Here is a 27,802-nt window from a genome sequence, read left to right as displayed (position 1 = left end):
GCAGCTATTTAAAATGAAGGTTGCATAGCAACACAGAAAATGACCACAACACAGTGTTAAAAGGAAAAATCAAGTACAAAACGCATCAATTCAATCATGTATGAAACCCTTAGAGAAAATACAAGGAAATACACCAATAATGCTAACAGTGGTTGGGTCGGGGTGAGTGGAGGTGAGCTTACAAGTGACTTTTGCCTATTTTCTAAATGTTCTGAAAGTATATTAAATTTATAATAAAAAATTTTATTTCATAAAAAACAAAAAAAACCCACTCCCCGAACCACCGCAGGAACAATTAGGTATAACAAGAGCTGGAGTATGCTGGCGCTAAGATGTACAAGGGCAGCGGAGCGGGCTGAGCCACCCCGGAGGGCCCTGGGGGCGGGGAGGGGCCCGTCAACTGTCTCTCGGGCAGCAAGCCAGTCCCCGGGTAGCGGGCCTGGGGCCAGCCGCGGGCACTGAGGGCAGACGGCTAGGCAAGGGCTCTCCTGGGCCGCACTCCCAGTGCTCCAGGTCAGGGCAGACAGGAGAGCTGGGGTAGCCTGAAGTTTGCCTGCGGGTTGGGGCTCTAGATCTCTGCAGCCAGTGCGCACAGGAAAGCTGCCATGCCGCTGCACCCCAGGGTGCCTTGCCCACCGTCTGCTGTCAGGAGCATCCTCAGGGGCAGACCCCTGGAATGTTCCATCTGCTCCTCAGTGGGAAAAGGATCCAGGCCCCAGGAAGAAGAGTAGGCAGGGGTGTTTGAGGTCCCTGTCATCACCCCCACCCCTGCCCCACTCCACTTCCTTATCTCCCCACCCCTCCCCAGTCCATGTGGCCTGCAGGAGCAGGGCCAACCACTCCAGCAGCATTCACAGAACGACAGACTTTAATGGAAATCATGAAGGAGGGAGGTGAGAAGAGGGAGCAGGAACAGGGCATCACCCATATCATTCCCTCCAGCCAAGCCTGGGCAATGTTCTGATGCCACCCTCTCCCCACACCTCACTGTTCTCTGGCGAGAGGGCAGGATTTCAGTGGCCCCTTGTCCAGCATGCCTGCAGTGTGAAGGGCCACCCGGGAGCCCAGTGAAGATGCAGGTGGTGTAAGCAGAGCACGGGCACGGGTGGGACAGCAGGGGATGAGGCAGCAGAAGAAGGTGTTGCTTAAGCCAGAATGATTCCCGAGGTGCCCCAGGGAAGGGCTGTTTGCCTCCTGGGTTCAGGGGGCAAGGGTTGAAGGGAGTCATTCACCCCCAGTGTGGGCCTGGTACCATGGCAAGAGATGCAGGGACAGCAGGTGCCAGCCTGCGAAGGGCAGGTGTGAGCTTCGACGGCACTGTGGTTGCTGGCTGTAGGGCCTAGGTTGGAGCGGGAACAGGGTGCCCTGTCTGTGCCCAGAGTGGTGCTTGAGGGATTGACCAAAAGTCCCCAAGTCTCCCAGCATCATTATCTGCTGAAGCTGTGCCTGGACTGAGTATTTTCCCCCCAACCTACCCCAGACACTGGGGATACCCCTATTTAGCCTCCTGTAATGTTCCCACAGCCACCTTCACTGCTTGGAACACAGCCCAGTCCATCTAGGAGAAAAAGAGAGGACAAGGTGTTTACAGTCACATTCCTGGGCTCTTCCCACTGAGGATGCCCTTCCTAGGCCCCGGCTGGCTGCTTGCTTGGCACAGAGTAGATCTGCTATGCCACCCCAACTGCCCTCCTGGCCAGTGTCACACTCACCTGGGCATAAAGCAGGCGGTGATCAGGGGGCAGGCTGGGTCCCTGGTGGCAGAGCTGAGCAGAGAGGGCAGAGGTCTCCGGGGACAGGAAGTGCTGAGTGACACTCACTGTGCTTACTAGGCCCTGTACCTGTGCCAGACAGGAGGTAGGCAGAGGGTCAGTGGAGACTCGGGCTCACACATCCTCCCCTTGCCCCTCTTGTCCCTGAGGTCTACTTCCCATAATGACCCCCACCCAGCTCTCAGAGAGCAGAAGCCCTGGATCCAGCACCAGGCACCTCAAAGGGCAAGGCCAAAACCATGCCCAGGGGATGCCAGAGGTGGCACAGGCAGGGTGGGGAACCGAGGACAAGAAGCTCAGTTGGGCTAGATGACTTCAAGACCACTCAGCTTCTCCTCTTCCTTACAATGGGGCATGACTTCCTGCCCTGCCTAGCTCTCAGGGCATCGGGAGGGGCAAAGACAGAGCAGGCCGGGGAACGCTGTATCACTGTGGTGTCTGCTCTTGGCGCTTCGCATAGTGTGAGCTCTCTGCAGAGCCCCTGGCTTGCTGGGGAAGCACCTGGTGGGGAGCCCCCGCAGGCACCAGCACAGCCTCTCCAGGGGCCTGCAGCAGGGTCCAGCAGCTCACGCCCCACTCCTCCCGTAGGCGCCGCCGCAGGCCTGCGTCCAGGTAGCAGCTGCCCGGGGTGCCAGGCTCCAGGTTGCCTGCTCCGGCCGGGCACACCTCAAAGAAGAGAAGGCAGAATGAGGAAGGTGGGGAAACAAGGACAGGGCTGACGGATGGGGCACAGACTTCCCAAAGGTCAGGGCGCAAAGGCCAAGAGCTGAAGGGGTCAAGTCTTGCGGGGCAAGGAGGGGAGGTCATAGGAGTGGGAGAAGGGGCTGGGTGGTGAGAAGCTAGGGCTGCTCAGGTTGGCAGAACAGAGATGTGGCTGGAAACAGCTTAGAGGAAAGGTTTAAGGCTCTGAGGCTGGGAGTCTAAACCCCCACCTTTCGTGGGGCTAGATGCCTTCAGTAGCCTCTGTGTCCCTGGTCCTGGGCCCCTTTCTCTAAAACCCAGAAAGATACCCTGCATAATCCCAACTCATAAACTGTCTACATGAGGAGATCTTGACTTGGAGTCCTGTGAACGTCCTGAATTGTGTGCTAAGTTGTAGGTGACTAGATAGCTGTATATCCTTGAGATGAGATGATCTAAAACATTTATCAGATTCTTCCAAGATCCTAGATGCAACAAAGGCCACACAGAAGTTCTGATGCCCAGTGGAAGTACAGCCTTGCCTGCTGGGCTGAGGCCTCTGGAGCAGGCATGGCTATGGGGAGGGGTGGCCTTCATTAGCCCAACCAGAGTGGGGAACTCCTTGGGCACACAGGGATTCACGGGGGACAGAGAAGTAGACGCCCAGGGAATAGCTGTAGGGGTAAATGCCAGCATCGTGCCCCAACTGGCTGCTGGACAAATCCACCCCTTCAGTAGGACCTCAGCAATTGTCCCTGGACTTAGGACTCAGGCTTCCAAGACTGGGCCATGGGGAAAGGGGAGGCTGGTGTGTTAGGTTGGACCCTAGGTAGCCCCAGGCAGGTGCCCAGGCTCTTTTGCCCTCTGAGTGCATCCTGGAGTTCGATCAGTGTTTCCCAGGCCACCCAGTGAGAATATGCCCCTCAAACCTTCTCCATGAATCATCAGGTTTGGCCATACGAGACTGCCTAGAGGAACCACACCCAGACTAGATGAGGCTGTCTATGTATGAAGGTGTGCTTCTGTCTGCTCCCTCTGTGTGTTCTAGCATCTGTGTGTACATCTACAGATCTGTGTGTGTTTGTCGATGTGTCTGCAGATACACATGCCTGTGGGCAGGAGGGTGGTGGTGGACAGCAAGTTTAACACCTGCATGTCTGTGTATATGTATGTGTGTGCCTTAGCAGGGGTGACACTTGGAGGACGTCTTTTTCCCAGGACAATCAGAGTTCAGCTGGCCTTTGGAACTGCTGTGCCTGTCCTAACCTTAACACTAGCCTTCCACCGCCTTCCACCCCCTGGAGCTTCCTGACCCCTGCTCATCTTCTCCTTCCCTGCTCCTCATCCTGTCCAGTCTGTCCCTCTACCTACCATGCTGTCTCCCTCAGCCTTCAAGTGCTAGCACCCCAAAGAGCACCTCCTCATAAGGTGTAGATAATGGACAGGGGAGAAGCAGGAGGACATCTCAGATGGGCTTCCCTTTGCCCTCTGCCAGGCCCCCCCCTCCACCCTCAGCCTATGCAGGGGATGCTGCCTGCCCCCAGGAGGAGCAGTGTAGTGACCTGAGGTGGGAATAGCCATAAGCTCAGGTCTCCACTCTACCACTCAGCCTCAGTTTCCTCATCTGCAAAATGGGAAAGCAGCAGTGCCTGCCACACAGGGTGGTTATGACAACTAACCGAGATAATGTACCCAAGGGTCTTACACAGTGCCTAGCCTGTGACGGCTCCTGCTTTCATTTCATCATGAGGTCCCTCCTCAGCCCCTGCTCTCTCTGCGTGCCCCAGCACACAATTCATAAGGTCCCAGTCTGCCTTCTCTGTACCTGTCTGTGGGAGTCAAGGCTGTCCAGCTCACCTAAGGGGCAGGGAGAGTGAGCACATGGGACACACACAACAGGGAGGGCTTCCTGGGCTGGGAACCCCGACTCCCAGGGAGCATGAGGGCAGCGCAGGGGAAGAGGGCTCCCAGCTCCTTCCTCACCATCTGGAGAAAGCGGCGGATGCGTTGGGCATCCTGTGCCCGGAACACGTGCCACACGGTGCTGACCTGGCTGCCTGGAGACCAGAGCCCCTCCCCGTCCAGGCCTGAGAGGAAGTCTGTGGAAGAAAAACAGCTCAGGAGGGCCCAGGGTAGGCAGAAACAGCACGCTGAAATCTGCAGATTGTCCCCACCCCTGCTTCTGGCCCAGGACCCACCTTTCTGTGCCCGGTGCCAGGTAGGCAGTGGGGCCTCAGCACGTACCAGGACACTGACCAGGTCAGCCACCTCCACACAGAGGTTCTTGGTTCCCAGGTGCCCACGGTGTGGGCTCACACCTGATGGAGGCAGAAAAGGGACAGCTGGGCACGGGCTCCAGGACTTTGGCACAGACACACATGGGCCCAGAGGTAACAGGAATGGGCTCAGGGGCTGGGCAGGGTGGAGTAGCACTCACCATACGCTGCCCACAGCTGGGGCTCCAGTGGACGCAGGGCAGGACCAGGTGGGAGGTAGGAAGCCAGGTTGAGTTTCCCATGGTGGGCACAGTACTCTGGGAGTGGCAGGCTGGCAGCCAGGTTCTCCATCCTGAAGGGGGCAGGGTCATACCCAGCAGGCTCAACCCAGGTACCCAGATCCCCTCAAAGCCCACCACTAGTGGGGTCACTCCCAGAGGCAAGCAGGGAACACTGAGGTGGGGGGTGAAGAAGGAGAAGTGACAGCAAGGGGCTGGGCGGAGCCTCGGCAGGTGGGGCCAGCCCTTGGTACTATACACACCTGCTGGTGTCCTCGTCCCCCAGAGCTCTGTGCAGCAGGAGGACGGAGCCCTCATCTGACTTTGGGCGAACTAGAGGAGGAGACATGCCATTTGCCGGGGGAGGAACCTCCTTGTCCAGAGGACCCCGGCCCCCTGGCAGCAAGACAGTCTAGTTTCTGCCCTGGGCTCTGCTTCCAGCTGCCCCCCAGGGTCACCATGGGACTTCGCTGCCCCCTGGCTCAGTCTCCCAGCTCCCCATACCCCACATCAGGGACACTTACTTTCAGGCCTGGAGAATCCCTCCCAGAACGTTGCACTGTGGAGGCTTGTGGGCTGGGGAGGTCCAAGGGGGGTCAGTGCCTGCACTTGGCCTCCAAGTGCTCCAAGAGCTTCTGTCTCCCACAGGTTGCCTTGCAGTGTCCTCTGAATCCCTGACACCAACACGGGCTGTAGTGAGGAAAGGAAGAGGGATGCAGGGAGAATGGACAGGCACCCAACTTGGCCAGGCCAGAGCATGTTGTGAGGGACACCAGATCAGTGTGGGGACCAGCCCTGCTGCCCCTTCTGTGTGATGGACCAGGTCTGCCTGATGGTGACCCTGAGGCCCTGAGGGTGACCAAGGCCATGAGAATGGGGAGCTGGGAGGTGAGGAGCCTCACCTGGCCCTGCCTCCAGTGCTCCTGGAAGAGGTGGAAGCCTCGCTGAGGTCTGGGCTCCTGCAGCCACAGCAAAGCTCCAGGAGGAGGCAGCCGTGGCCGCACTGGCGAGAAGGGTAGGCCCAGGCCTTTGCGCAGGCCTGGCCCAGCCCGCAGCCCCGGCCCCAGGGCTTTCTCCTGGATCTTCCGTTCTACCACCTGTGCGATGATGCTGTCCAGGATGTTGGTGATGCGGTCGTCCTGTGTGAAGGGAGGGATGGAGGAGCAGAACAGCTCAGGACCTGCCTTACCCCACAGGGAGGGCCAGCCCAGCCTCTGTCCCCGGGCCCCCAGGCCTCCCTCTGTGCCCTCGCTCACGCTGGGCAGGGCAGGAGTGACTGGGGCAAAGGCCATGTGTATCCTCTCGTGCCCCAGGCAGAGTTTGACAGCAGTGGAAGCCAGCAGTTCACAGAGAGAGGGACAAGGCAGGGGCCCTCGGCTGGCACGGTCCTCTGCTGGGGTCTCCGTGGAGTCGGGGGTCTCTGGCAGGGAGGAAAATGGTGAGAGGCTTCCCCTTCCCTTCGAGGCTCCACAGCCCATAGGGTCTGCCCTCATCTCTTGGCCAAGTCTGTCTCCCGTTGCCTCTCCAAAGGAGGGGCTCACAGTGGGGTTCTGACTGGACAGGGGTGGGGAGACTTGTCCTAGATTGTATTTAGAATTATTTCACCTGGAATGACTTGAGAAGAGTGAGGAAGATTATTGGGGGCAGGGCGGGGGGGAGGGGTGCGCTGGCTAAAGCAATTCCCATCTGTCCTGGGGATGCCAGCCCTGGCCCAGCCTCCCCATGCACAGTGTGAGCGAGGGCCAGGGGGGCTGCTCACCTTCCTTGATGTCCTTGGTCCTGTCAGTATCCCCGTTGCAAGAAGATTGTGGAATTGGGGGAGTTTTCTCTGTCGGCTCCTTCTGTTAAACCCATCCACCAACCCCCCCAATCCAACCAGAGATTTAAAAATGGCAAACACAGCTCAGTCCAACCCAACCCACAAGTATTAACAACAGACTCTTATAAATCCTAAAACTGTGTTTACAAGGAGCAAAATATTATGTGATATAACATTAGGTAGGAAACAGTTGCTTATGGAATGCCACACACAGTCTGATCTAAGATACACAAAAACAGACTGAATAAATATACAGGCAAGTGCCTGGAAAGAAATATGTCACAATGATAATGGTGGCATTATAGGGCTACTGTTGTTTTCTTCCTATTACTTGCTTGTAGTTTTCACCATGGGTATGTAACACTGTCAGGCACACGAAATGCATTCAATAAGCGATTTCTTGAATGAATGATTTTTATAATAAAAGCATGAACTTTATAAAAAGTTTGTAAAATGCATACTGAGTGCCTGCTATGTGTTAAGTGCAAGGCACACAGGGAAGGTGGGTCCAAACTCCACCTTCAGGAGTCCATGCCGGCTAAGTGGAGAGATAGGACCCGCCAGCAAACGCTAAGCTGTAACACACACAAGGTGGATAGGAGCTCTGAGCAGGAGCGAGGGAGGTGGGACAGGTGCTAGAGCTCAATCCATGGATCCCAATCCCCAGAGGAAGGTGAGAAGTAGCTTGATTTTACCCAGCTTCCATATCCTTCAGTCCCATCAAAAGATACGGGCCAAACCCTGCCAAGGTCAGTAACTTCCAAACACACTGCCCAATCCTGGGGCCAACCAGCTAGTGCCTGGCACCTGTCCCATGCCCTGCTTCTTACCTGCTGGCCCCCATCCCCAGCGGCCCACACCCGGGCATCAGCTTGGCAGGGGCAGTGCCCCCGGATGTCAAACTTGACCCAAACCTGGTGCATGGCGGTGCTCAATTCTGCCAGAGCTGTGAGTGGGGAAGGGAGATAGAGTTTGGTGGTGAGTGTGGACAGGAGGCTGTCCCTGTGCTGCTTGGCCTCACCAAGCAAGAGGGCATGGGATTAGGCTGAGGCACATCCACACAGAAAGCTGCTCTCCCCAGGACCCGCCCTCTGAACACCCCATTTCTCCAAGATGGCTTACCTTGGCTGGAGATGAACTGGGTGAGCATCAGGGAACTGGCACTGTGCCCAGCCTCTTGAGGACACTCCTCTGTGGACTGCTCCTGAGAGCCTGTGGGTAGGAAGAGAGAAGGTGCAGGTCAGGAAACCAAAGTAACCACAGCTTAAAGACAGGGAAGAAGGACAAGGGCATGATATCTAAATCAAGGGGCTTGACAATCCATAAAACATGGGCTTTCTAGGAAACTTGGGTTCAAGAGTGACATAGGATCCTTTGCTTGCAGAATGCAGAGCCTTTAAAATGATGATATGCATTGCCAGACTCCAAGATGATCACATAGAATACGGTGTTCTGAAATATTTCTGACCCTGCACCTCCTTTTGGCTATCTCTATTGGAACACTGGGAAATTTTAAGTCCTCAGGTGACTGAGTGGAGCCAAGGGAGAAAAAGCTGAGAACCATGAAAAGAGTAAGACTTGGGATTAGAAGACGTGAGTCTGCATCCTGGACCTAACACTTACTAGCTGTGTGACCTTGAACAAGTCACTTAACCTCTCTGAGTTTTTCTTATCTGGAAAATTGAGGCAATAATACCCACCTCACAATGTTGTAAGGTTTAAAAAGATGCAAGCTGAGCAAAGTGGGAGGCATAGAGTAGGCACTCGACTTCTCTTAAGGGTGGGCAAGGACACAGGCGTGGCCCTCTGATCTGGGGAGAGGGAAAAGTCTGCTCTAAGGGGCATTGAGCCATGGTGGCTGAGGCTGGGGCTGGAGAGGGAGGCTTTCTTGGGGAGAGGCAGCCAAGAAATGGCCACACACCTTAGAGCAGCCCTTGGAGGCCCCCGTCTCTGCCCTCCCACCCTCAGCCCCCAGCTCCTTTCCTACCTGCTTTGTCCCTGGCCCTCCTAGCACCTGCCATGCGACCACAGGCCACACACAGCCGGTGGCTGCAGTGGGGGCATTTCCAGTGGGTGTTGAAGAGTCCACGATGGCAGCTGCTGCAGCAGAGTGGAATGCCTGGGTTGTCCTCTGTCCTGGTTGGCCCCTGGCCTGCTTACCACGGGAGAGAACAGGGTCAGAGGAGGCTCAAGCCATAGGTCCCTTTTGAGGACCTCCAGGCAGGGATGGAGAAGAGCAGGAGCAGCTTCCACTGTGGGGCCACCCTGGAAGGGAGACAGGCCCCTTGCAGACACCCCCACCTACTCGACAGCCTCTGTAAAGAAACTCCCCACAGCACATCTCCAGAAAACCCTCCCAGGGAGAGTGCAGGCCTCACCTCCCCAATTCCTGCCCCAAGGATTTCCCCATCAGTCCTGAATTACCAATCCACACCATTTCCAACACATTCCTTCACCCACCTCCCTCCCTCCGGAGGTGGCGTTCCTGCAGGAGACTCTGTACACCAGAAGAGGAAACCTTAGGCGGCCACTCCTTCCCTCGCCTGGGGTTTCTGACTAAGCCCTCCGCAGTAGGTGGAAGGACGCCAGTGAGCACACGCTCATTTACTCATGCAACAGACACCTTGTCCTGTGTGGGGCTGAGCGCTGGGGACTCAGAGCTGGTCAGGGCTCAGAGATGCCCTCCTAGCGCTCACATTCCAAGAGGGGAGATGGGCCCATAGACGGGGCAATGACCACGGCACCACGGGGTGGGCGCTGGAGTAGGAGAAAGGGATAGAAAGACGAGGGTAGGGATGGTGGGGGCAGCTTCACAAAATGCACCCCTAGAGTGATGAGTAAGTGTTCATTCATCAGGGAGAAAGGGAGGAGAAGGCCATTCCAGACAGAAGGAACAGAAAGTGCCAAGGCCTGAGGGGCTGGGCAAGCTGGGGTGAGCCGAGGAGGACAGGCTGCTGGCTGATGTGGAGTGCTGGGAATCCAGGCTGAGGGAGTGGCAGGCTAGATGGGCTGAGGAAAGGGGGAGGGAGCTGAACTTTCTGGGACAGGAGGGAGCCGGCTTGTGACCTTGCTGCAGGTGTGTGCACACATTTTCAAATGCACATGCAGTGTTGTGAGAGGGAGCAGGAGGGAGAGCCTGAAGCCAGGGGGACCCACGGAATGTCTGGCTCCCCACCGGTCTCTTCACATCAGCCCAGACCCTATTAGCTTTCTTAGGGCCCATTAGCCTTGAAACGCAGGGAGGGCCCTCACCTTCCAGAGTTCGTACACATACCTGGTTCTCAGTCTTGTTCCCCCAACAAACCCAGAAGCTCTTAGGCAGCTGGACTGGACCGGGTTTCACACCCTCCCAACATCCCTCACCCAGGCCAGAAACTTCAGAACTCATGTTAACTAGAAGCCTAAGCCAAGAATAAGGGCAAAGCAGTGCAGGAGCTCTCCTTGAGCCGTTATCAGGACAGACAGCGTTAAGGGGAGGAAGGGGCCCACACTCTGCAGACCTCCTGCTCCTTGTAAAAGCACAGTGACCACAGGATCCAGCCCTCTCGGGCTCCTGGCTGCCCCACGGGTCCTGCTCACCTTCTCGCTGCGCCCAGGCCAGGGCTTCACGCTCCCTCCGCAGCAGACGGCATAGTCGATCCCCCAAACCACTTAGCAGATGCTTGGCAAGGCCCTTGCTGAGCTGGGCCTCAGGGCCAGACCCTCCTCCCTCAGAGCTGACTGCTAAGTCTTCCTCCTGATGCTGCTCCCCTTCCGGAGGCAATCTGAAGACAGGGCACAGGAAGGTAAGGAGGGAGCCCCCACTGGGAAGATGCTGGGGGCACACAGGGGCAACAGGCTCACCTCAGCACTTGCCGGGAGTGGCAGGCCGGCCCTCCCACCTCTCCAGCTGCATGGGTACAGCTTTGGCACTGAGCCACGCATGCCAGAGGAGCCGAACAAGGTGTATCCTGAAGCCCTGGGTCCTGGAGGCTGCTGGCCCTACCATCTTGGGGTCCTGAGGAGACAATGAAGCTGGTCAGGGACTTGCTGGGCTTATGTGAACCCTGGGCCGTGCCTTAGCACTCAGCCCACCCACATACAGAGCCAGCCCAGCCCCTAGGCCCTAGTCTACTAAGCCTGATTTGGAGCTAGTGAAAGTGAACCAGGCAGCCAGAAACTTCACAAAAAAAGGCTGGGCAGGGAGTCTGAGAATGACATGGGCAGATGGCTGAGAGGAGGGGTCTACTGTGCTGGGCCCAAGGTTGGAGCAGGTGGGATGATTATCCTGCCCCAAGTTCAAGATCCAGTCAGTGAGGACTTTGTTATATCTTTTTTTTTTTTTTTTTAAAGTAAGCTCTGCCTTTAAAGTAAGCCTCAGTGTGGGGCTTGAACTCACAACCCTGAGATCAAGAGCCACGTGCTTTACCGACTGAGCCAGCCAGGCGTCCCTCAGTCAGTGTAGACTTTTGGATTGCTGCGCCGTGGGCTTAGCAATACCTCTGGCGTCGTGTCAGCCTGAGGAGACAATCCCGGCATGGGACGGAGGGCGCCGGAAGGTGAGAAGGCCTGAGGGTTTCAACATAGGCCACAGGTGCAGTAACCCAAGAAGGGAGAGGGGGCCAACTGCTTCCCAACCCAGGCAGAGGCCTGCGAGAGTGTGGACAGACCCACGCCAGGTGCAGGGGTGCTTAGGCAAGGCCATTGAGAGTTGGGATCCAGGTCCGGCGGTCCTGGAGGCCAAGACTGAGGTGATGGGCCATCAGTGCCGGCTCCCTCCATGAAGAGCACAGCATGACAGAGGGGTTCAGGATGTGCCCAAAGTCCTAATACTGGCAGAGTCCAAATTGAGTTTCCATGATCCCATTGCCCAAGGGAGTAGTTGTTTATTCCTGGGGCAGGACAAGGGGTCCTTCAGGAGGGATAATCTGCCAGACAGGGTTAAGTGGCAGAAGTAATCACAAAGACAAATGTTTAGCAGGGCGCCTGGGTGGCTCAGTCGGTTAAGCCTCCAACTTAAGCTCAGGCCATGATCTTGCGGCTCGTGAGTTCGAGCCTTGCATTGGGCTCTGTGCTGACAGCTCAGGGCCTGAAGCCTGCTTTGGATTCTGTGTCTCTCTCTCTGCCCTTCCCTGGTTCACACTCTGTCTCTCTCTCTTTTCAAAATAAACATTAAAAAAAAATAATTAAAAAAAAAAAAACAACGAAGACGAATGTTTACTGAGTCCTTACTCAATAAACTGCCAGGAATTCTTCAAAGCCCTTTATGTGAATGATATCATTTCATCTTTGCAGCAGTCTTTATGAGGTAGATGCCGTCTGTATCCCCACTTTATAGATGAACAAACTGAGGCCCAGAGAGGTGCAGTAACTAGCCCAAGGTCACATAGCACCAGTCAGCAAAGTCAGGACCCAGGCACTCTGACTCCAGAGCCCATGCTCTGAACCATGTTGTTATATTGCCACCAACACATCATAGCTTGGGAGGAGGCAGATGGGAAGAAGAAGCCACTTTCTAGAAGGCTCTGGCCTGTAGATGCTAATGAAGTCCCAGGGAACTATCACATTTCGGTGGGAAACCAGACAACTTGTGCGATCCACTCATAAACACCTCTAATGACCCCACTTTCCCACAAAGCCCCAGTCCCAGCTGCCCCCTCCCAAGCAGGGCCCCGTGCACACTTACCTCTGTGGTCATCATGCTGTTCTGCCTCCACTTTGTTCCCAAAGGATGAGTTGAGCATCTCCTGCCAATCTCTGGCCCCCTGCCCCGCACTGCCTGGGAAAGGGTTGGGTGGGCGCTTGGCAGCTGGGCTGCCACCTGCCCCCTGGACCTCAGGGCTGCTTGCCCTCTTGAGGGCCTGCAGGTGGGCAGATGGGTTCTCCTCATCGCCAGGGCAGCCACCTGGACACCTGAACTGCTCTGAGTGTCGTGTGAGCCATGTCTTCTTCAGCTTGGTATGATGGCTGGGTGGGCAGGCCCTGGGACCAGAGGTCTTGTTTGCTTCCTCGTTGGATTCACTGGGCCCAATGGTGCCCCCCTCCAGGCCCTCCTGGCACTTCCCACAAGGGCCAAGATCTCTATCTCTAGCAGGTGGGTGAGACGAACAACAGCCCACCTGCGTGGTAGGAGGCCCAGGAGAGGGGCACCTCAGCGTGGCTGATGGCCCCAGCTGGCACCCAAGGCTCCCACCCCCTGGTACAGCCCAGACGTTGCCAAGAGTATGAACCAGGCCTGGGGGACAAGTGGGCCAGGGGTTCCGGGGAACAGCATCTGGATGTCCCAGGAGAAATGGGCAAAGATTCTGATGCCTGCTGACTCCTGCCTCTCCGTCTCTCTGATGGAATGAAGGACGTTCCACTTCCGCAGTTCTCTGGAGACGCCCACCAGGGGCTAAGCCCAGCAACCCAGGTTCCACAGTTGCCAATGGCTCCTTTGCCAGCCTGAGAACACTTGGATCCTTGTGGTAAAAGCCCTAAAGAGAGGAGAAGGGATGGAGCTAGTGCTGACTTTGATCCCCAGTGCTTCAAAGGACGAGCAGAACCGACAACCAGCAGGTGTGCGCCTGTGTGGCCTCAAGGGTTGTGAAAACACTGAAGAACTCAAGCCTGGTTTATAGGCACTGCTCCCTAAGTGCCTCCCCACTGCTCTGGCCACCCCAGATCCTTCCCCCAGGATTTCTCAGACCTCCGCACAAATCCAGCAACTAAAAGGTTAGTGCTTGCCACCCCCAAAGGGCCTCCAGAATCTATTGAGATTGTTTGATGACCAGTACCATACTGGTCTTAAAATATTTTAAATCTTATTCCTAGGCATGTGGGTGGGTTGCCTGGGGCAGGGGGAGGTGCCGTAGACACAGGCCATGGGGCACCCTCATGTCCCACTCCCAGACAGACAGCCTCGTCTGCCCCACAACCCCAGGATGAGACCACACATTCTGAGATCCCAGTTCCCAGGGATTTGTTCTGGGTGGACAATGGGTGAGTCAACCCTGAAATGGCCCAAAGGCAAGGAAGGCTTTGTGAGATGGAATTGCTCAGAAGAAGAATTGCTTGGGGTTGACTCTGAGCTGACTACTTGGGTGCTGTCTTATCTTGTCATCAGAATGGAAGAGCAGAGTTGTGTGGCCCTGGCAGGGCTGCTCAGGGATCACTGAGCTACCTCGTGTGGCCTGAGCCTCAGGTACCTTCTCTGCTCCATCACTCACCTTGCTGCCTAAGCCAAAGGCAGAGGGCACTTTGGGCTGTCCCCCTGAGTACACCCAGGGGTGTGGGGCCAGGGGCCAGTCACATGGACGCTCTGGGGGCAGGCTGGACACTAGGTAGGGTGGCAAGCAGGTGGGCATCCAGAAGGGAGCTTGCTCCAGGATCTTGGTCTCCAGCAGGAAGGGGCAGTGCAAGGGCCGGAAGGCCACAGGGTCACTCTTGGGATGGCCACCATTATGCTCAGGAATCAGGGGGCCATAGCGGGGCGGGCACGCGGAGCCACAGAGTGCCAGTGGGTGGTTAAGCATTGCCTCCTTCCAGCGCAGACCCTCTTTGCTGCCCAGCCAGCTGGCCTTCCTCTCCCCATTGCGGGGGTCTTCTCCCTCCACCAGTGGGAGCGTGTCCTTGGGGCTCTGGGGAAAGCCAGGGGGACGCCAAGAGTCTGGGGTGCTTAGGACACCCCTCCAGAAGGGGGCAGACTCTCCCAGGCACAGTGCCCCACGACGCAGGCCATCTCGAGGCAGGGTATCCGACTCCTGTCCCACAATGCCATTCTCAGGGGCTATCTTCTCCCAGGCTGGGGCGTCCTTCAGGAAGCTGGGCGTACTCTCCATTACTCTCCTGCCCTCATGGGGCTTTCCAAGAGGGGATCCCTGGAGCATAACCGACAAAGCATGAGTTTCTCAGGCACATGCCCCAAGCACCCTACCACCTGCTACAGAGCAGGCACCGCCCTGGCAGCACCAAGGCAGCTCAAACCAGTAAGGCAAGTGCCAACCCACAGCTAGACTCCACACTGCCTGCCCACATGCGACTCGAAGGACCTGCCTGGGTGGGATGCTCAAGTGTGGGGAGGTCACCCCTTTGCTCAAATACCTGGGACTTGACAACCCACCTGGGCCAGAGCCCCTCAGCAAAGACTGCCATTTCTAGGATAACATGTCCTTGCATTGCTGAGCCTGGACCCTGGTCACGAGCCATTGGGAAGGGCAAGGGGGAAGAACCCAAAAGATGAGCTCAGTGGGAGGTGCTGCACAAGGGGACAAGAAGGCTAGATCCTGGCCCTGACTCAGCACCTGCTGCATGACCTTGGGCAAGTCATATCACTCCTCTGGACGTCAGTGTGCCCTTGTGCAAAATAGGGCTTGGAAATTGGGAGTCTCAGAGGCTTCTTCCCACATTGCAGTCTGTGGATCTGGGGGTACTGCTTGCCTACCCACTCCTCAGCCCTACTCAAGCTTATAGGGGTGGGAAGTGAAGGCAGGGCAGGCCAGAGTCACTGGGGACAGCTGCCAGGCAGGGCTGCTGGCTGGTATCTTTCCCTACACTTGGGCAGCCCCTAGTGTGTCTCTTCCCAGCTCTGTACAGTTTCTTGGCTTCTGAAGCAGAGTCCCCGGGCAACTGCTGGGGGCGGGGATCTTCACCACTGCCCCCAAGGGAAGGAGTGAGCCAGCACTGAAGAGGGGGATTAAGAGGACTCAGCTGGGATGGGTCAAGCCGCTCCAGTCCAGCAGGCAGTGCCAGGGCCGCTGGCGGCCGCTGGTAACTGCAGCCTGGCAGGGGGAGGGAAGGAGGCGGGGAAAGCGGGCTGGGCCCCAGAGAGAGGCAAAGGAGGGAAAATTGAACGTGCATGCAAAGGACCAGGATGACAGGTGGCACCAGAACCGCAGCACTCTCCCAGCACGGCCCCCTCTGCCGGCTGGATGAAGCCCCAGGAGAAAGGTGAGGGAGCCCAGAGAGCCTTGGCATGAGGTCGCTCGGGTTTTCTGGGGCCACCGCTCCGTCGCAGTCCAGCCCTGTCTGGCATCCTAACTTTTAGATCTGCGGCCCAGCCCGGAGAAGCACACTGGAAAAGCACAGGGAACTCACTCGCTGCGTGCAGCCCAAGCTTGCCTCAGAAATGCCCCGCTACGAGTATCCCCTGAAGGCCCGCCCCTGGCGCCCCCTCTCGGCCCTTACCTGGGCTTCGCAGGCCGGGCGCGGCGCGGGCGGCGGCGGCGGTCGTCGTGGCCGGCGCCGGGCGCCCGCTCCCCATGGGCCGGCTCCGGGGCCTCCCGGCCGGCGAGCGAGGACGCGTTCTCCCGCTCTCTGCTCAGCGCGCTCGCGTTCTCTTTCCCCCGGGGCGGCGGGGGCGCTCTAGGGCCGCAGGTTAGAGGGGTCGGATTCCGGGATTTGCAGGATGCGGCACACGGCGCGGATTGGCCGCACCAGCTTCTGGGCCGAGGCCGTGGGTTGCGCCATGGGACGCCGAGACTCCGTGCTGCGCCGCGGGGAGGGCCGGGCCGGGGCTAGGGAGCGGGTGCCCCCGGAGGGAGAGTGGGAGCCGGGCCGGGGGGAACGTGCGCCCCGGGTCGGAAACGGCCGAGTCGGGGGAAAGGCCGAAGGGCCGGGGGAGGGGGTCGTGCCTGGAAGGGGGGCCCGATCCCGGGTCCCAGGAGAGAGGCACCAGAGAGGGCGCAGCACGGCGCAGCGCGGCTAATGGAGGGAGAGCGCGGCGGACAGCGCAGCAAGACCTCTCATCGCCATCGCCAGACGCGCAACTGAGAGTGGGGAAGCTGCTCCGCCGGTTTCCTCCTCCAGCACCCTGCGGGAAACAGGAGCCCGTGATTCGGCGGCCCCGCCTGGGCCTGCCCCCTCCCGGGCCCTGGGGGCTTCCGCCAACGCCCCGGCGATGCCACCGGCTGCGCACGGGGAGAATGAGCCCTTTGTTCCCCCCTCCCCCCCGCGGCACCCGGGCGCCTGCCGAGAGAGGCTCCCCCGGGGCAGCGTGCCAGCTTCCCAGCCGCCCCACCCTCCCGTGGGCCCGGCCCCGGAGCCTGGCAGGCGGGCAGCACCCCCACTATAGGTGCCAAGCCCGGGAACTGGAGCAAAGGGCGGGAGGGGCCGGACCAGGCCATGGTGGGGCGGGGTGCCCCCCGGGGTGCTAGGGCGGGGCGGCTGGGAGGGGGCAGTGCCAGAGCTGGCAGGGGCAGTCGGGTTCTCACGGGTCAGTGATGGGCTCCTGACCCACTCCAGCCGACCCTGTGCCTGCTGGACCACTTGCTTGTGGTCCTTCAGCTCTGGCACATGGGTACACCCCCCGTGGCCCAGGTCTGCCCTACCTCGTCCTCACCTGGCCAAGCTGCTCTTCACCATTCTTGACTAAAGCCCCCTTCCAAGTCCCAGTAGCAGGCCCCGTGTCCTGCCTTAGCAGTTCCGGGAGACCTAGGCTCTGGTCTGTCCCTGCTCTATGGGCCTAGGTTTCACCAAGTGTCCAGAGAGGAGGTGGGACCACATGAGCCCCAACACCTGCTCCAGCCTGGTGTTCTGGGGGTCTGCCCTATCCCAGTTCCTAGTGCTTCCAGGCCCAGCACTGGAGAGCAGCCCATGGGAGTGGCTCCTGGGAGGGAGCAGAGAGGAGGAGAGGAAATGGGAAAGCAGGGCACCCTCCACCCGAGGAAGCATCCCGGCTCCTCTGCGGGGGTGGTTCCAGAGCACAGACACAAACAGACAGATTCAAACACACACAGACAGATTCAGACACACATAGAAACCCACACGCCCAACGGGCGCTTCCCTTCCCCTCAGGCCCCCCCACCTCTCACCCCACAGCTCCCCTGCCACCCTATGGAAGCCGTCCTTGGCCTGCCTTCACCCGGCCTAGGACAGAGGCAGCACCACCCCACCCACCCCCATCCCAACCAAGGGATGAGCTCTCAGATGCCTCTAGTCTGGTTCGAAGTCACACTAACATCCCTGGAGAGGGGAGCCATGAAGAGCTGGGAGCAAGCCTTCCTCCCAAGAGACAAAGGCAGGAATCCTTTTCCCAGATGGGGAGAAGAGGAGGGGGCCTAAGAAGAGGAGTCCTGAAGGGGCACTGGGCAGGACTTGGGTCATGTTGGCATAGATTCACTCAGCCCCTCCACCTCCCCCCAGAGGCCGCTTCTGTGGCAGGGCAGGCTGGTAGGGGTTGTTTACATGACTAAGTTATTAACACTCCCTTCCTCCCCCAGCTCCCCTGAGGGGTGGCCTGGACCTGAGTGTGCCCAGGAATATGATCATGGAGGGTCTAATGCAGACTGCAATGCCAAGATCCCAAGCCCCAGACCCTCCCCCAGGCTGGCTCCACAATGCAGATGGGGAGCTGGGGTGTGCCTGTGGTCCCCCATCTGTGTCCTCTGGCAGCCAAAGCTGGTCGGAGAGTCTAGGGGGGAGAAGTCTGGGCCCTTCAGCTTAGGGCCTAGAAGAGGCTGGGAAGGGCAGGGTGGGACTCTGGGTTGTCCTGGGTGCTGAGGGCCTGTCACTGTCATCCCAAAGGAGATGGGGACTGTCCCAGGGGAGTATGACAGACAACTCCCCCCACCTCACCCCCAGTTGCCTTGTCTGCCTTGTTAGGTCACAGTCTCTGGACTAGAACAGGACTCTCAGAATAGGTTCCTGAAATGCCGAGGGGGTTATAGGGAGGTGCGGGGAGAAGGCCCTTTCCACCCTCACCCAGCTCCCCATCTTGCTTCACAGCCCATGCCACCGGCCCACAGAGCCCTTATAGCCGGCTATTCTGTGCCTGAGGACGGAGCAGATCTAAGGAGACACACAAAAGACACAAACACAGAAGGAAAGCCACACACGCGGGGACACAATGCTGAATTCGTGGACAAAGGCAAGCTGACCAGCACTCCCAGATGCGTACTGGCCCACCCCAGGCTCACATAGAGCCCTCAAGAGCACACACACACATACACACACACACACTCTGATACACACATTCATGCTGACAAGCACAGCAGCACTCACGAGCCAGCTGCCCTCACGCTGTCCCCAGAGCCCCTTACCTGGGCAAGCACAGTGCCCCTCGGGTGGAACAGCCCCCTGCCCAGGGGAGGGCAGCAGGCGGGGGCGGGGGAAGGAGCCCCGGAGAGTCAGGCCAAGCTGCCACTAATCCGGGCGGGGAGAGGGGGGGGCACCCACGTCAGAGCGGGGACTGCCGGGTGGAGGGCATCTGAGGACATCCCCTCCCACACACGCGGCCGTCTGGGCACCTAGCCCTACTTCCCCAGCCCCTCCATCCTTCAGACAGCTGAGGCTGGCCTCCCCCCACTCTGCCCCCCACCCTTGTGGCAAAGCCTGGACCGGGGGGGGGGGGTATGGGGGAGGGGGAATACCGGGGAGAATTCTCCCAGGACCTGGGGTGAGGGGGAGAGAGGAAGGGAAGTGTGGAAATGCTTTTGGAGCCAGGAGGAAGCTCTACAGTAGATGCCCCCTCCCCTCATGCCCACCCACCCACATCCCTGACCTAATTCCTCTTCTCAGCCCACACCTCCCCAGTGCCCCATCCTCCCTCCCCCACCCACCCCTCCCGGCATCTAACCACCCTAGTAGAGAAAGCTACCTCATTCTGCCCCAGGCTGAAGACCTTCTGCCTAGCAACCAGGCTCTGGCCCCCAGGGTTTCCTGAGCAGCAGGCATCATCCTCCTGCCGGCATTTCTACCCCCTACCCAGCCATTATTCCTGATGTTTATCAGGGACAAGGGGTGAGAGCCTGGGTGCTCTTGTCAACCCCCTTATGGGTGGGGCAGTGCCAGCCCAGACTCCCCAACTCAGCTTGGGCCAGGGCCGTGTTGAAACAAGAGGTTAACTATCTGCAGCCCAAGAGTGGCGGTAAGACTACAGCAGGGGGCCAAGTGCACCTGGAGGCCAGAGGCAGGAAGGGGGACCAGGACATGAAAAGGCCACAGGCTGAGAGGGGCTGAAGAGGCAGGGAGAGGGGGGAGCCGTCTAAGGTCCAAAAGAAGGTGGGGCAGTGCAGAGGCAGGAAAGAGGAGGCCAGGAATTCAGGACCACACGCACCTGGCAACTGGGAGGCAATGGAGGAGACCCTCGAGCAGGCAAGGTGGACTGAGAAGCCAGAGAGTAAGCCCTGGGCACAAACCAAGTGGGACTAGTACCGGGGCCAAGCAGAGGTATGTTCTTGCAAGGGGGCTGGCCTAGGTTGTCTCATCTCCCTACTGGGTGCCCAGCATGGAGCCCAGCACATCTGTGCCCTAAGTCAATTGCAGCAGAAGTCCAGCCTTGATCCTACCTGGGCATACTAGTGGATAATAGGAGGTTGAGGGCTATGGGCAGGCCAGAGCTTAGGGGGCCCTAGGGCCAGGCCCCCCATGCAGAGGGAGGCAGTATCGAAGAAGGCAGACGTCTCAGTGATTGTCAGAGGGACAGGGCAGGCTCTGAGGGAAGTCCAGCCCACACCCAAGGCTCTAGTCTCAGGATCACGTGTATGCTTGGCCAGAAATGCCCCAGAACTTGGAATTCTCCTTACTACCCCTTCCCCTCTGGCCTCAGGATGTCTTGGAACCCATATAACTGCAGCAGCAGCGATTTGGCAAATGTGTGTGTTGTAGAGACCCTGGCATTTTCAAGGTTCTGTGATGGGCACAAAGAGGTACAGTGCACAAAGATGAAAGCACAGGCCATCCCTGCCCTCAAGGAGCTTATACTCACTTAGTGCCTTTGTTCTTTTACCAGCAAACATTCACTGGGGCCTCTTACATGTCAGGCCATGTGCTGGGCACTGTGGGGTGACTGTTGGAGTCGGCATATTAACAAATGAGTATGAGGTGCTCTTAGTCCCACCCTGGGGAAGTGGGGGGAAGCTTACAGAGGAAGTGATGCTGGAGCTCACAAGTCAGAGAATAAGTGGGCCTTCACTGAGCCACACACATACGACGACATTTCACTTTGGCTAAACCACCACTTATTCCAGGCTGGATACAAAAGTGAATAAGTTGCAAGTCTGTTCTTTATGAAGCCACAATGAATTGGGGGAGAAAATAGGATGGCTCAAGGCAAAAACAGAGAGGTTCATGTAAGAATAGCTATGGTGTGGTCTGGATGACCAATCAACTCTAAGGAGGCAGGGGGGCGCGCTCACAGAGGGCTTCCTGGGATAGGTGGTGTCTGAGTGAGGTTCACAGGGCACATAGGAGGAGGACAAAGAGTTGAGTAGAGGAGGAAGATCATGTCAGGGGGAACAGCATGGAGGTATGAGGCAGTCCGGTTGGATGAGGTGGGGATTACAAAGCAAATCAGGTTTAAGGGAGGCCAGCTGGGGACTGGCACACCCATGCAGCCCACTGTGAGCCCAAGACTGGTGAGCCAGCCAGAGATCAGGAGCTTTAGTAGCTTGAAGAGGAGTTGGCAAGTCAGGGAAGGCTTCTGGGAGAAAGCAGGTCTCTAAGGAAGGCTATGGGGGGCCAGGAAAGAAAGACTGTTCAGAGGGCAGGAGAGTCATACAGCTGGAGCAAAGGCCTGGAGGCTGATGTGGATGCACAGATGAACTTGAGCGCTCTGGAGTCAGAAAAGGCAGGAGCTGCAGAGCAGCCAGGCTAGCAAAGAGGTTGGCGGGGAGGGGGGTGGAGGTGGAGATCTTGGGCCTGAGAAAGTGTCACCATTTCAGCCTAGGGGCCCAAAAGACCCTGCTCCCCACTCAAAGCGCATTCTAGGAATGAGGGCAGGTGAAGCTCCAGCTCCCATGAAAGCTCCCTCAACACCCTTTAACTTCAGGCCTTCCCCTTCCTCGGAGTTTTTGTGTCATTTGCCCGTTCATCACACATTCCTGTTTGCTTCCCCCAGTTCGGGAGTGTGGATCCTGCCATTCCACGTCTACCGCAGCAACTTCTGGGCAAGCTTGCCTCAGGAAACAGGGACACCACCCACAGGCAGCCACGACTGGGGACAAGTTGCTTCACTTCTCCAAGTCTCTGTTTTTTCATCTGTGAAATGGGTCTAACCCCTCCCTTCAGGCTCGTCAGGAGGATTCAAGGAGATCATCCCTATAAAATGCCCAGCACAAGGACAGGCACACAACTACACACACAACTACACACACAACTGCATGTTTGCTACACACTTACCTCCTTCTTCTTGCCTCATTTACTTTAGTCCTGCACAGTGGTTAAGTGCACTGACTCTGGAGCCAGACTGCCTGGTTCAAAGCCTAATTCTGCCACTTATTAGCTGTGTAACCTCAGGCAAATCACTTGCCCTCTCAGTGCCTTGTTTTCCTATTTGTAAAATGGATGTCATAATAATAGTACCTACCTCAGGAGATTGTCATGAAGATCAAGTGAATGTGTTAGGGGCTTAGAGCAGCACCTGCTGGGGAGTCACATTCTAGGTGCTAGCCATTCCTAGACTGCATTCTGAGTATTTGGAAACATGCCTGGTACCCGATAGATGCTCAACAGACTTTCTGAATGAAGAAATGAAGAAATGAGGCAACACCATGATGCAAGGGAATGCCTACATAGGAAGTCATTGAACACCAATACGTGAGGAGCTAAACCACCCCGACCGATTAAGTGCCTTCCCCAAATAAAACCCGGATAATCCCCACACCAAGAGTTAATCCACACTCCTCAGGTCACTCCGGGTTACCACACCATTTCCCTTCTTCGCACCCGCCTCTTTGCTTAATCAAAAGTGGGAAGGAAGAACAGGCATGGGGTGGGCAAGGGGAGCAGCCCTGGGACACCGCAGTGAGACCAGCACCCAGGAGCAGGAGAGGGCAAAGCCAGCACTGACTGCCCCAGGGATTAGAGGAGGGGATGGAGTAGAGAGAGCTCTGGCAAAAAGCCTGGGTCTCAGGACAGGGGAGACTCCGTGAAGGGGGCAGACAGGACCAATGACCACAAACAACAGGAAGGAACAGCAGAAAGAGCCATTGGAGGCCAGGCCAGCATTCTGCATCGTCTCTCCAGCCAGCTAGCCAGCCAGCCAGCCAGCCAGCCAGCCAGCGGCCAGGCCCCTGTAGGGCAGGGCTCTGGCCAGCCTCCCAACCCCGCCCTCCTTGACCTGGAAGCTAGGGGCAGCCCAGACCTTGGCAACTGCTGCCCTCTCACGGCCACTCCAAAGAGGTGCAATGCTTTCTGCATTATCCTGGGTGTTTACAGGAACTCAATGTCCTCAGAGCTGCCTAGAGACCACCTCAGGCCCATGGAGGAAGTTGGCCTCCCCAGGCCTTGTCTGTTTACAGCTCCAGCTAGTCCCCATGGGATTATTGTGCTGCCCAAGCTCCCTCCACACCTCTGTTCCCACTGGCTTCTACTTCCCATCAAGATCTAACCCCATCTCCTGATTGCAGTCTTCTTAGACTCTGACACCTCTCAGGGCTGTTCACCTACTCCCTCTGTCCCCCATCTATGTTCTCAGAGATCTCCAAGAATTTCCTCTGACAGTACTTGACCCATTACAACTATATGTCAATGGCTACCTCCCCCATTAGACTTGGCCCCTCTGGCAGTCTGTCTGTCCCTTGAGCCCCCATCCTAGGCCTGGACTGGCCTGTAGAAGGCTGTTTAATAATATGTGCTATGAGGACCAGGAGTACAAACCAGGACAAACAGACCACTTTTATGTATTTATTTACCAAAACTTGCATAAACCTGACCTCATTCACCAACATAAAACGTACAACCAGGACACACACACACACACACACGGACACACACACACACACACACAGGCCTTGGAGGAGACTGTCAAGTACTTTGAAGGACAGGAAGGAATGAACACAGCTGGGTGGACTTTTGGTTTCATTTGCAGAGGTTTGAGAAGGGCACTGGTCCCACACACCGGGAAGGTAGAAGGATGAGAAAGACAATAAATAGAATCCTGGGCCCAGCCTGCTTTGGTACATTACAGGTATAGTCCTGTGCATGGCCTGGGCAGCACCCAGCCCTTAGCCAGCAGCAGGAGCCGAGGGGGCAGAGCCTGAGCAGCTGGTGCAGGTAGGTCAGACATGCAGCCAGAGGTCCCCTCCAAACAGCACCCGGTGCTCCACAAGGCAAGAGGTAAGACTGAGCCAGGCTCTGAAGACCCTAGCTGTTCATGTCTGAGGAAATGGTCTTTTTCCTTGTCCGAACCTTCAGTGAGCGCGAGGTGCCCTGCGGGGAGAGGGCAGGCACAACCTGAGAGGTGTAGGCTAAGTACCTGGACAGCCCACCTCCCTTGCGCCTTCCTTGCCACTGACCTCCCGCATGGGTGGCTTCCTCTTGACCACACGCAGGCTCTGGCTGCGGCTCAGAGGCTTCTCTCGGGGCCGGGCAGGTGGCTGGGAGACTGCCTCTGTATCTGACCAACACTCATCCTCAGTGTCGCTGTCCTGCAGGCCCCCTGCCCTATACCCTGTATAGAGGAGAGGGAGGCCAGGGAGGCAAAGCTGGGCATTTCCATAGTCTGAAGGCCCAGGGCCAAGATAGACCTTCTTCTAACCCTTAGGGAAGCCACAGTTTGCATGGAAGAGGCATTCCTTCCGGAACAGCTCTGGATCTCTCTGTCCACTTACCGATGGGCGGCCTGCGGCGAGGTACCTGGTCCTCCAGGTAGAGGGGATCCTGGTAGGCAGGGGCAGGGGCATCAGGGATGGAGCGCAGGTCCTGCATGGAGAAGCTCCGCAGCCTTCCGGCCAGTGCACCCTGACTCTGCAAGTGATGGGGAACCACTGTATCACCTGGAGGAATGGGGCAGGGGATCCTAGTAGGAAGGGGTCTGAGTCGGGGCAGCTACTCAGGTGCCTTTGTGGCACCAACAGGAAACAGGCCCAGAGAGCAGGAGCAACCACTCAGTCACTGTCCCAGCCAAGGAAGTCAACTTCCCGCTCCACGCTCCTCCCAACACCCCACCTGTCACCTCTCATCCTGTTCCCTGGCATGGTCAGCTGCTCTCTCTCAGCTCCCTGATAGAGACCTGGACTCGCCCAAAAGGCACGAGGTTGGGAGGACTGCTGAAGGGCTGGGGCCCAAGGTACCTTGGTGGCAGCCTGTACAGCAGCCGAAGCAGCAATGTTGAGGCCCCGTTTCCCAAAGCTGAGCATCGTCTCATAGCTGCGCTCCTTGGCCTGCACGATGCAGGTGTCAATCTCCTGTAGGGGCCGGGAAGGGGAGAGAGCTCAGGTGGACACCCGAAGACTGAAGTCACTCCTCCTCTGCAGCCCCAGAGAAGCCAGTGCGTGCCATGCCTCCCTGCCCACCCCTGCCTACAGTGCACTAGCAACCACACCAAGAGCAGACATTCCCATGCTTCAGTGAATGACCACGCTCAGCCTCCTCCCACCATCCCCAACACAACTTCCAGCTGGTGTTTCACACCTTCAAATGCTCATTCACCTGTGCCCCCATTTGATTATCACAGAAGAGGAAGAAGGCTAGGTTCTATCAAGGTCCCACAGCTGAAGGGCAGCAGGAGTCAGATTAGAACCCAGGTTTCACCCAGCGTCCTGAACCCCGAGTCCAAGGCTCTTTCCTTCACACCCACCCCTATGTTTCCCTCCCTGGCTCCCCCCGAGGTACCTTCTCATGACGGGATAAGGATGGGTGGACAAACTTTCGGTAAAGCAGGCTGGCCCCTTTGGTGTAAGGCGAGAGCAGCCATAGCACAAAGGCCATCTTGATTTCATAGTAGAAAGGGAACCTGTCAGAGCACAGCGGGAGTAAGGTCAGCCAGGGAGCTGGGCCAAGAGTGGGCCATCATCTCCCCACAGCCCACAGACCCCCTGCATGCATACCAGGAAATAAAGATGTCTGTGAAGGTTTCCACTGCCATGAACAGTGCAAAGACTATCCAGTACATCATCCACCGCACCTGGGGGTGGGGGTGGGGGTGTCAGAGGCCAACAGCTGAGCCTGCAGAGCCAACTCCCCTGTCCCAGGCTGACCCAGAGATTCCAGAGAGCCTGTCCTACTGCATTCTCCTGGCACCTGGCTGGCCCTAGAGAGGTGCCTCTGAGAAACTGCCACTCATTCCTGTACCCACCCCCAAGAAGCTTCACCCACAAGATTCTGCACAGGCACCCCCATAGCCTGCCCTCCAACCACACCCACTCTAAACGCACCTGCTTATGCTCCTGGAGGAAGGGGAGGCCAGGTCAGACCGTCCCCACCTTGCCAAGGCCTACCATACCCCCCAAGGTTGAGTGTCATCCCATCCAACCTGAACCAAGCTCTCCTGCCCACAGCCACACTCACATATTCACGTATGTTCTTGGTCTTCACAGCCTTGTAGGAAGCATAAGCTGGGTACAGCATCCCAAACACCAGCCTAGAAAACAGAGGGGGAGTATGAGGGGCATCATGCCCTCCCCCCCCCCCCCCACACACACACCAGGTGGCCACTTCCCTGAAAGGTGTGAAGTAGCAAGGGCCTACCCTGTTCTTCTTGCTTGGCTTGCACAACCTGTGCCTGAGTCAGTGCCCTGGAGGCCACCTCCCCACCCTGCTGTTTACAAACAGTCCAAGCCTGCCCAAGCCTGCACCAGTGGCCTATGGGTGCATTATTGAGCGGGAGCACACACAGCAGGTAGGTGGGAAGCAGGCTTCTGAGCTGGTGAGAGGGCCAGGCTGTCCCCTCCCATGGACACGCAATCAGGGCCACCAGACCTGGCACTGCCAGGCTGCAGACAGGGATCTTGCAGCCAGGTGCTGGAGTACTGAAAGGCAGGACAGAGTGGGGAGGCTGAGGCCAGGGTGGTGAGTCATGTGACTGTCAGACAGGAAGCAGGCACCTGAAATCTCCGCCCACAACGTGCCACAACACCTTGTTTGCCAAGGGGCTGCTGGCTGGTGTGAGGTCCTCTGTCCCACACTCCTGTCTGCAGTGTATGTGACTGCGGGGGGCGGGGGAGAGGGCGGTCGCCATGAGCCAAGAAGGCTTTGGGGGTAGAGTACAAGCACGGGTGCCCGATGCCACGCGGTAGGCCCGAAGGTCCGTTAACCCTTGCGGGCACTAAAAGCCCCTTTCCCACCAGATGTTCCCATCTTCCACCTCAAGGGCGGCCTGGCACCTGGAGGTAGAGGGGGTATGAAAGCGGCCATACTCACACCACCAGGCGACAGATCATCCAGGACACCATCCCGCAGCCTCAGGACGAAGGGAGAACCCCTACAAGATGCCTAGAGGGACGCTCACGCAGGGCTGGGATGGGGTAATCAGCGGAAGGGCGAGAACCAGAGGGGCGCTCCGGCCGCCCCCTAAATCTGCAGTGCGGGGAGCCTGAAGAATGGGGAGACCCGTGGGCTGAGGCGAGGAGGCCGGGGCTCGGAGAAACCGACTAGGGAGCCGGTAAGGGCGGGCGCGCTCTGCCGCCTCGCCGCGCTGCCGGGGCAGTTACGGCTCCCACCCGCACTTCCTGCTGCGGAGAACCAGCTGTTCGACTCTCCCCGCGGCGCTGCTGCGTCCCAGGCAGCGGGTTGCGGTCAAGGCCTTCGTTCGTTTGGGTCCCCGAGGTCTCAGATCGCTGGGCCACCGGCTCCGGCCTCGGGGCGGAGTTTGCAACTCACTTGAAAGTTGCACGGAACTGGGTTCTGCCCAACCCCAGGTCTCCGGCGCTCGGCGCAGGCGCAGTGCGGCCCCGGAGGGGGCGGGACGAGGTCAGGGAGGCCAGGGGCCTGCCCCTTTAAAGGGGCGATGCACCTCCTACTTGTGGACGGGGTCCATAGGTTGAGTAGCAGCCCTGATTGCAAAGATTAGAGGGTGGGAAACAGCGACAAAAAGGTGGGGAGGAGGAAAAGAAGGAAATTTGGATTCCAGAGTTTTCTCAGAGAACTGGCTTCCTCCTTTTGCCTAGTCTTTCCTTTCTGTAAAATGAGAAAGGGCATGGGATGGATGCAGGACCCCGCTTCCAGGCTCGCGCACACTTGGAAGGAGGCTAGGCCTGGACAAATCCAGGTCTTGCACCACTGGGCCAGGAGATGCGTGAGGGCCTCAAAGACGCTGAGTTGACCTAGAGCGAAAGCGGGAGGAAGTAGGGAGAGGGGATCTGAGGGGCTCAACATCCCCATGAGATTCACCCTGAAGAGTGGGCTTCAGGAGTTGACGTC

The 27,802-nt window shown here is 57.9% G+C and overlaps 3 protein-coding genes across 5 annotated transcripts; all 3 read right to left on the bottom strand.

Annotated features, from left to right (window-relative positions):
* Positions 1-222: 222 nt before the first annotated feature.
* HR (HR lysine demethylase and nuclear receptor corepressor) lies at positions 223-16,017 on the bottom strand. 2 transcript variants are annotated; one of them, XM_045457683.1, is made up of 19 exons: positions 15,911-16,017; positions 13,954-14,604; positions 12,432-13,221; positions 10,610-10,763; positions 10,346-10,530; positions 8,754-8,921; positions 7,889-7,978; positions 7,597-7,712; positions 6,707-6,788; positions 6,204-6,367; positions 5,850-6,086; positions 5,472-5,637; positions 5,211-5,280; positions 4,891-5,021; positions 4,652-4,771; positions 4,437-4,552; positions 2,274-2,438; positions 1,713-1,841; positions 223-1,558 (listed from the first exon to the last, which is right to left on the bottom strand). In XM_045457683.1, exons 2-19 carry the CDS (start codon positions 14,563-14,565, stop codon positions 1,496-1,498), a joined length of 3,558 nt encoding a protein of 1,185 aa, XP_045313639.1. In that variant the 5' UTR covers positions 14,566-14,604; positions 15,911-16,017; the 3' UTR covers positions 223-1,495. The 2 variants fall into 2 exon arrangements, with proteins under 2 accessions (XP_045313639.1, XP_045313646.1); XM_045457690.1 differs by having other exon boundaries at positions 8,754-8,918.
* Positions 15,176-27,319, bottom strand: REEP4 (receptor accessory protein 4). Of its 2 annotated transcripts, none has more exons than XM_045457702.1 (8): positions 26,804-27,309; positions 25,952-26,024; positions 25,492-25,568; positions 25,277-25,397; positions 24,736-24,849; positions 24,274-24,409; positions 24,065-24,113; positions 15,176-15,278 (listed from the first exon to the last, which is right to left on the bottom strand). In XM_045457702.1, exons 1-8 carry the CDS (start codon positions 26,833-26,835, stop codon positions 15,191-15,193), a joined length of 690 nt encoding a protein of 229 aa, XP_045313658.1. In that variant the 5' UTR covers positions 26,836-27,309; the 3' UTR covers positions 15,176-15,190. The 2 variants fall into 2 exon arrangements, with proteins under 2 accessions (XP_045313658.1, XP_045313653.1); XM_045457697.1 differs by lacking the exon at positions 15,176-15,278 and adding an exon at positions 23,334-23,872 and having other exon boundaries at positions 23,959-24,113; positions 26,804-27,319.
* Positions 16,088-16,192, bottom strand: HRURF (HR upstream open reading frame). The gene has a single exon (XM_045457711.1). It carries the CDS (start codon positions 16,190-16,192, stop codon positions 16,088-16,090), a length of 105 nt encoding a protein of 34 aa, XP_045313667.1.
* Positions 27,320-27,802: the final 483 nt, after the last annotated feature.

The sequence above is a fragment of the Leopardus geoffroyi genome, chromosome B1 (assembly GCF_018350155.1).
Source record: "Leopardus geoffroyi isolate Oge1 chromosome B1, O.geoffroyi_Oge1_pat1.0, whole genome shotgun sequence".
In the NCBI taxonomy this organism is placed as follows: Eukaryota; Metazoa; Chordata; class Mammalia; order Carnivora; family Felidae; genus Leopardus; species Leopardus geoffroyi.
This window is presented reverse-complemented; position numbering and strand designations above follow the sequence as displayed.